The 9,458-nt window shown below is 38.4% G+C and overlaps 1 protein-coding gene across 1 annotated transcript; it reads left to right on the forward strand.

Moving 5' to 3' along the window:
* The first annotated feature begins 560 nt into the window (after positions 1-560).
* Positions 561-1,891, forward strand: LOC125075507. The gene has a single exon (XM_047687221.1). It carries the CDS (start codon positions 561-563, stop codon positions 1,857-1,859), a length of 1,299 nt encoding a protein of 432 aa, XP_047543177.1. The 3' UTR covers positions 1,860-1,891.
* Positions 1,892-9,458: the final 7,567 nt, after the last annotated feature.

Here is a 9,458-nt window from a genome sequence, read left to right on the forward strand (position 1 = left end):
AGTTTTCAGGCGGCTGTCTGATGCTTTATCACAGTGTGTGGGTCAAATTAAATCCACCCAAAGCAATTCTAAGATTAATCTCTGCTGCTCGCATACCGTTCAGCCAGACGCCGCCATTAATTTTACCTACGTCAGACATAATGAGAAGATTTCAAACGCCGAGTTCAGTAGTAATGTCTTTAGAAATTCAATCCATGATTCAACATCGAATTCTCGAGCCCGCACCGCCAACTCCATCTTTCATATCCCCACTTTTCATTATAACGAAGAACAATGGAAAAAATCGTGTGATCTTCAACTTGAGGGCATTGAATCAATTCATGAAACCAAAACATTTTTACCTGTTTCATCATCATCGAATGCCAACATTTTTACAAACAAGCGATTGGATGGTAAAACTCGATATAAGCCAAGCATACTACCATCTGCCAATAATGGAAAGTCATCGTTGTTTTTTACGAGTCAGTTACGAAGGCCAATTGCTGCAGATGACATGTCTACCCTTTGGGCTCGCGGCAGCCCCGAAGATGTTTGCATCGGTCACAAATTGGACTGCCGAAATGTTACGCAGAAAGGGCCTTCGCCTGAAAGTTTATTTGGACGACTTTTTAATAGCCCATCAACACAGAGACACCCTGAAAACCCATGTTCAAATGGCAATCGAGTTCCTCAACAGACTTGGTTGGCATATCAACATGAACAAGTCTATACTCAACCCGACAATGTCTTTAGAGTTTCTCGGTATCGTCTGGAACACACAACACAACATCAAAAGTTTACCTCTAGAAAAAGTAAGAAAAGTCCGCCAATATCTAATGTCTCGCTTGACAGCAGGCATTTGGACCCTCAAGCAGGCGCAACGCCTCTTAGGGTATCTCAACTTTGCGACCTTCGTCACCCTCTGGGGAAGGTTGCATTGCCGTACGCTGCAGCGCCACAGCAATCTTCTACAGAAACACTCACGCCGGCCTAGTGTATTCGGAGACGAGGTACGAAAGGAATTGAAATGGTGGCTAGACAATATCGATCAAATTCACCCCGTAAAACTACCAGTCAATTACGTGGTTACAGACGCCTCGGACATTCAATGGGGTGCTTTGGTGAACAACAACTCACTAAAAGGCAGTTGGAGTCAAGATCAGCTGGGCTGGCACTGCAATTTAAAAGAAATGCATGCAGTGATAGCGGCCATCTCGTCACAAGCGAATGTTCTAAAAAATTCAACCGTGATCTTACAGAGCGACAACAAGACGGTAGTATCGTATATAAAGAACGAGGGTGGAACAAGATCTCAAAAACTTTTGGAGTTGACCAAACACCTCCTGGGACTAATAGACAGCCTGAACGTTGTACTCCTCCCTCACCATCTACCGGGAATGTACAATACGGAAGCCGATCACCTCTCGCGCAATCGCGCCGGCTCCGAATGGCATCTTTTGAGCGAAGGAACAAAGAAGGTGTTCAAACTGTGGGGAACACCAGAACTAGATCTGTTCGCCTCAAAAAACGCTCACGTCGTTTCGAAGTATGTGTCGCTAGACTTATCAGACTCGAACGCCTACTTTCACGACGCTTTCAGCAGATGTTGGACATACAATCTTGCTTGGATCTTTCCTCCGCCAAGTCTGCTTCCACGGGTTCTACACCATTTGAACTCGGCCAGAGGAAAGTTCATAATAATAGCGCCGAAGTGGAAAAAACCCTTTTGGCGTCCAGATCTCAAGAACCGCTCCCTAGCACGTCCTTTAAAAATAAGGAACCTGAATATAACATTAGTGGATACAGTGTCGGGTCGCCCTCCAGCACAAGTGCACAACCTACAGCTGGAAGCCTGGCTAGTTTCGGCTGGGACACCTTGACAGAGGATTGGTCTGCACAAGAAAAACATCTTTTGTCGACGTGTTGGAGGACTTCTACAATTAAAACATACATCCCCATATGGAACAGATGGTCCCAATGGTGTAGTGAAAATAATGTAAGCTGTCGTCAACCGGCACCTGCCGCGGTAGCCAGGTATTTAGCAAAACTCTTCCTTACTGATAGATTAGCTTATCGCACTATTCTTGTACATAAATCCGTTATAGCGTCAGTTTGTGAAACACTATCTGATACTAAAATATCCTCAAATAATTTAGTTAAGCATATTTTAAAAGCGGTGTCTTTAGCAAGACCAATTCCACCGAAATTACCAATATGGGATGCAAGAATTGTAATTAACTTTTTAAAAAACACAAGTCCAAATCTTTTTAGTCTTTATGAGGTTTCTAGGCGTACTGCCATAATTATTTTGTTGGCCTCGGGGCGTAGAGTCCACGATTTAACTCTTTTGCGTTGTGACTCTACACATTTAATTGATAATGGGAATTCAATAACCCTGCATCCTGTATTCGGTTCAAAAACTGACTCTGCATCGTATCAGCAGTCTATTTGGACTTTACTATCATCACCGGATAGAAATACAAATCCTTTGTTTTGGCTAAGAACCCTGCTTAATGTTTCTAAGAAGGTTAGAGGCTCTCTGACAAATTTGTTTATCACTACTAGAGAGCCTCATAGACCAGCCACCGCTGTTATCATAGGTGGCTGGGTAAAGCGAACTCTTTCTGATGCTGGAATCGAAGCTACGCCTGGTAGCTTGAGATCAGCAGTTTCATCTCTAAACTACTTAGAGAAGTACCCATTAGATGATATTTTAGCTAAAGCTAACTGGCGCCATGAAAATACATTTAAAAAATACTACTTTAAAAATGTAGATGAAAGTGGCCTTAACAATAAATCTGAGAAGTCACTCTCTAAATATTTCTCAGTCACAAATTAATAAATTACAATATAATTTAATTGAATGTAATTTGAATTGAACTAATGATCGATAAAAAAAAATATATATATATTTCGATTATTTATTTATTTTTATTTTTAATGTAATATTATGTATACTATGTGATATTCATGTAACTTTGCTTAACTTGCATTAAAAGTATAATCACATTGTTGCGTTTTTATTATACAAGCCACCAGGAGATAACAAACATGTCTCTCATAATGGACTTCGGACGTCAAACGGAACACATAATATATAAATTTTACCTTAAAATAAAATTTGTATTATGTTTCCTGAGACGTCCGAAGTCCAGATAATGTCTTCCTGGTGTGTAATACACATACCAACATCATTATCATTATGAGACGAACAATGACTTCGGAATGGTGGCTTTCTTGGTGCTGTTAGTTAGTTACAGATTTGGCCACAAGTGGCGCTACAGGAGCGTTCACGTGACGGTAAAGTAGCGACATCTAACGACAAGACAAGGAAAGACGATGCCCTCTCTCATAATGGACTTCGGACGTCTCAGGAAACATAATACAAATTTTATTTTAAGGTAAAATTTATATATTAAATGCGCTAACTTTTAAAGCTGCAGTAGTACATTTTTTTTTCAGGACGATCAGTTGAAGTAGAGCGAAAAATTAATCTTGAAAACTTGGTACGGTATAAAATGACATTTTCCTACAAGTTGGAGTGATCGGCACAGGGTTTAGGATCATAGGTTACATAAAGCACTATTCGGGATGACGTAAGAGAAAAAAAATTGGCAAAAAGTAAATATTTGTAACAACAGGAATGAAAAAACGGTTACATGGTGTACATTTTCTGGAATAAAAGAAAAATTTCCATAACTTCAAAAATACATGACTTAAATTTTTTTTTTAATTTTTCTGATAACTCGTGTGGCATTACCTGTCAGGAAATTTCGGCTTGACGTCGACCTACGGGACACTCTGTATAGGCTCGATAGGAATGTCCCATATCCCCATATGTGTATGTGTAGCCCTAATAGTGCATAAATCTATAACGTCAAAATGGGTTAATTTTCAAAATAATAACTTGGACTAGGAAATTATTTGGATTAAAGTCTTTAACTGCGACCAACTGGAAAATATTATATGTATATATTGCTCTCATGAAGTTTATATGGCACAGGCAAAAGTCAAAGTCAAAGTCAAAAATCTTTATTCAATATAGAAGTGTTTACACTTGCTTATTGATTGTCAAAAATCTACCACCGGTTCGGAATTTAGCACCTCGGACCTGAGAAGAACCGGCGAAAGAAACTCAGCGGGATATATTTCTTTTTTTTTTTAACCATTTTCCATGTACAATGATAATTATATTTTAGTTATTTGAAACTGGCTGACTAGGATTTCTTATTTAATCTTTCAACTACTAAAACAATTGTTTTAGGTGACTTTAATGGACATCATACAGCCTGGTCTCACAAAACTGATAGACGCGGTTTACAAATAGTGAATGCTTTTTTAAATTCTGACTTCATTGTTTTAAATTATGGTTCTCCGACGAGATTTCAAATGGTCGAGGGAGTCTTACGAAATTCATCTCCGGATATAACTTTTGTATCATCAGATATAGCCTTGTGCTTTAACTGGCGGGTTTTAAATAAATTTCTAGGAAGTGATCATTTGTGCATAAAAATAACCTCAGCTATTTTTGTATATATAATAATTATCATAAAAAAAGAAATTTTAAAGTAGCTAATTGGCAGAATTTATATTTAGAAAAATCTTTTACTGATCTCGTTATCGCGGGTGATTTACAGGATTCTTACGATCTCTTTATTCATTTAACTAATGAAGCGGCGGATTTATTTATTCCTTATATTAAATTTTGTCAAATTCCTGAAAGTAAATTCTCACCAAAACCTTATTGGAACGCTAATTTGTCTAAGGCCGTTGCAATCAGAAGACTTCATCTAGGTAATTTCAGGAATAATCCTACTCCAGATAACCTTGATACATTCTTAGATGCCGTTAGGGAATCTCAAAGGCTTATGAAATGTGCCGAGAGAAAGGGATGGTCAAGCTTCTGTAACTCAATTGATGAAAAGACTTCTTCGAATCAGGTATGGAGCAGAATGAAATGGATGAAAAGACGAAAACCACCCTTCGTAGGTATTGATAAAGACCAAGCTAGTCGTCTATTATGTAATTTATGTCCTGACTCTGCTTCACCATCTAAGCCAATATTTCTTTCTTCTAACCCAATTTTAGAAACTCCTATTACAAGTTTTGAGTTAGATAATTGTATGAAAGCAAAAGACACAACCCCCGGAGAAGATGAAATTTCATTCTCTATGTTAAAGAATCTTCCAAATAATGCTAAATTATTTTTGTTAAATTTATTTAATGGCTTCCTAGAATCTGGTTTTGTTCGTTCTCAGTGGCGACACATTCGTGTTATTCCAATTTTAAAACCTGGCCGGGACCCTCTTTCTGACTCTGCTTTTCGTCCTATTAAAGAATTAATGTCTTGGGTAAGTAAAATTTTTCATATTTTAATTAAGAAAAGAATGGTTTGTAGAAAAAAAAATACTATCTGACAATACTTTTGGTTTCAGAAAGTCTAGATCATGCCTTGATAATCTTAGTCGCTTAGTTTCTCTAATTCAAATTGGATTTCTAAAAGATTTGTCAACTATGGATTGTAGATATTGATAACGCCTACAATGATGTTGACATTTTGTCATTGACGAAGACAATGGATCGTATGGAATTTGGTATAAAGTTATGTTCGTACATTTAGAACTTTCTTATAGAAAGATATATTTATATTAAAGTTGGCAATCATTTAATTGTTAGGACTTGCAGTCGTGGCCTTGCTCAAGGTGATCCTCTGTCTCCACTTTTGTTTAATATAGCTTCTGTTGACATTTGCAAACAGATCAAATCGGTCATGATTATGCAATACGCAGATTTTGTTTTATTTAAAACTGGTAATGATATATTATAATCTGCGAATGAATTACAGTCTGGTTTAGATTTACTTTGTAAACTTTTATCCGATATTGGTTTGAATCTGTCCTCATCCAAAAGTAAGGTTTGTTTATAGTTAAATGCCTATATTTACAATGGATCCCATCTCATAGTGGCATTATGGAAAACGATATAGTAGATGAGCTTACTAAACAAGCATGTTCAAATGGCTTAACAGTAAGGACAAAACCATTCTACAGTGAGTGTTTATTTATTTCTAAGAATCGTTGCTTGGATTTATGGAAAACATATTTCGATGAAATATCCACTAAGAAGGGTATTTTGTACAAGACTATTCAGCCGGAACCGATGAGTTCTCCTTGAATCAACAACAGCTTAAATAGATATGATATAGTAATAACTTTAAGACCACGATCTGGACACATTCCATTGAACAAGTTTGCTTATATGATGAATAAGACCGATTCCCCTTATTGTGCGGAATGTGATAAAATCGAGGATGTGTATCATAAGATAATGTGTACAATAGTAATGGAATGTATCCGGAATAAACCATAAGTCGGGGGATTAAACTGCGTCCTGTCATTTCCTTTGTCCGCGGCTGCTCTTTATAAACTTGTAAGATTGAGAAAAAAAAAAAGTTTCGAAGTACTGGTGATTTTAAATTTCAACTCCTGTCTGTTTGCATACCCTTTAACATACACGAGACGTTTCCTTGGATATGTGTTGGAATACGGAACTGTCCGAAGTCTCGTAGTCTTTGATTAGTGTTTAATATTGCTGGCAGTAGGTACTCAGCGATTTGGCAACATCTCTCGGTACAAATTGGTAGCACCCGGCAAGCTATCATTCGCACGAATTATGTACTTTGGAGAGTACAGTGAAAAAATTAATTACTTTTATTAAATTTTTATTAATTTTAATACACGTCTCTTGCTTATGGCTACTAAAACGAGAGTCCCTTAGAGCTACACTACACCCACACACGGTCACAACTCACGCACTTTAATACCTCCACCCCTATTTCGAAGCCCTTTCTTCTTTTGAGAAGAAGGGCTGCTGGCTGCTATGAGATTACTCAATTTTACTCAATTCTTCTTCGAAGTCTTTCTTTTCCTTCTTTTATTTGTATTCCGCATCTTTTTAAAGACCCTGAAAGCTGTGAATATTGTTCCAATTGTAATAATTATATAGATAGGAATAATCAAATAATAATATCCATTGTCTTTCAGCTAGTGGAAATTAGGAATCTTTTCCTTTTCAATCAGAGATTCTAGTTTTTAAACATCATCCAAAGGAACATTATTTAACAGCAGGGGCTGGTTTTAATTGTTCACTGTTGTGTTTTTCAATTGAAATGATAATAGCTTCAGAAGTAAATCCTTTTACATTATTCTTATAGTTTTTCACATTGAATAATTTGGTTGAAAAACTGCAACCATCAGGAACTTCAATCAGGTAAGTACCATAACATGATGTATGAGTTTTTTGAGCACATGTTAGAGTGTAGTTTTGTATTGTTTGTACAAGATAATATATAATGTGCATCGTCAAGCTTCTGTATCAATTCTGTATTGGCTTTAAAATGTGTATATTCACAGCTTCTAGATACTTCCTGTTTTGCTATTACGGTATAATCTCACTACTCCGGCTCTATAAAAAACCGGAAGGTGCCGGATTATTGGAATGGTCGGATTACTGGATTATTTTATCGTGTCCGCTTAATACGCTTTTATTTCGCCTTATAGTATTTCTTTAAACTTTCTTATGCTTTCAATATCTTCTCTTCTACTTTTCTCGTGTACCAGCTTACTGTTCTTATTTCTTATTCGCGACTTTCTTTTTCAATGAATATTGTTAAACTTGAAGAATATACAATAATTATATAGTTTGTTGAGAGTTTTATTCCGACACACGATATTAGCCAGCTAATATTGGTGACCCCGACGTGATCGCGTTCGCTACGTACGTTAACCACTAAGATCATCGCGTATCCGTGCGTTTACCTCCCTTTTGGCCGGAAGACCCTGATATTTGGTTTGCTCAGGTAGAAGCACAATTTGAGACCTTGGGTACTAAAGCCGATTCAACAAAATTTTATACCGTTCTGCAGCAACTAGATCGAAGAATTGCGCGTGAGGTTAGGGTCGTGATTTCTAGTCCGCCCAGCGTTGGGAAATATGATAAATTATAAAACGAACTTACTAAACATTTATCTACGTCGCGCGACCACCGGATGCGGCAATTGTTGACCCATGAAGTTAGGAGACCGGAAGCCTTCACAATTTCTCCGCCATTTGCGTTCATTAGCTGGTGACCAGGTGAATGATGATTTCTTAAGAAGCCTGTAAGCTAGCCGTTTGTCCTCGCATATTCAAGCGATAATAGCTTCTCAGACAAGCTTAAGATTAGACGACGTTGCAGAGTTGGCCGACAAAATTAGCGAAGTAACTGAAGGAGCCCTAACGGGACTTCGGTGTTATAAAACTTGGACTGTATTATAATAATTTATTCGCGTATTAAAACTGCACGCAAGGACGATAAAATGTCCGCCTAGTTGGCTGTCGCTCGCTGAGTGACCGGTGAATCGCGGCGCACGCGCAACGGGCCCCGCGCCTCTCTCGTCGTCGGCATATGTGAAGCGCCGACATACTCCCCGGGTTGAAGAGTGCTCTTCAATCTTGATCAGGAAGGGGGCAGATGTTATTGAAAGCGCGACGAATTGTTCCTCTCTTCGTTTTGATTTCTGCTACCCGCGTGACTCCGTCTACGCCGGGAAAGGTCTGTGTGACCCGACCCAGGGACCAGAGCAGCGGTGGTGTTGTTTTGTCCTTGATTAGGACTAAAGACCCTGGTTTCACCTCCCCTCTGGAACTAAACCATTTGGATTTGGCCTGTAGCAAAGAAGTGTACTCATTATGGAAGCGGCTCCAGAAATGATGTCGTATGTACTGGATTCTCCTCCATCGGTCCAGTCGAGTGATGTCGGCTTCAGTCACCCGAGAGCATGGTACTGTCGTCGTCGTTGTCGTCGTAGTGGTCGTCCAATTAGAAAATGAGAGGGAGTTAGTGCCGAAAAATCATTAGGGTCTGAAGAGAGAGGTGTTAGAGGACGCGAATTTAGAATCGCTTATATTTGAGTGAGACATGTAGTCATCTCCTCAAATGTGAAATGGGTTAGAGAAAGTAATCTTTTTAAATGATGCTTGCATGATTTGACTGCTGCTTTTGCTAAAGAGTTGAAATGAGGACTATAAGCAGGTGTGAAAATGAAATCGATACCCTCTTGTGCTATTTTACATGTAACATTCGATGATTGAATAAATTTCTGTATTTCGTTGGATGCGCCTACGAAATTCGTGCCGTTATCAGATGTTATCGTCCGCGGTTTGCCTCGACGCGCTATGAAACGATGTAGCGCGGCCATATAAGCATCAGTGCTAAGATCAGAGACGAGCTCCAAGTGCACTGCTTTTACTGCTGAGCAAACAAAGTTGCACATATAAGATTTTATAAGTTTGCAACCGCGGCCCTTACGATCGGCTATCAATACTGGCCCCGCGTAATCTACATAACAGTTGAGAAATGGAAATTCCAGATTAGTTCGAGCACTAGGTAAATGACCCATTAGAGGCTGTACATTTTGTGCTCTATTTTTGAAACATGTG

The sequence above is a fragment of the Vanessa atalanta genome, chromosome W (genome assembly GCF_905147765.1).
Source record: "Vanessa atalanta chromosome W, ilVanAtal1.2, whole genome shotgun sequence".
Classification (NCBI taxonomy): Eukaryota; Metazoa; Arthropoda; class Insecta; order Lepidoptera; family Nymphalidae; genus Vanessa; species Vanessa atalanta.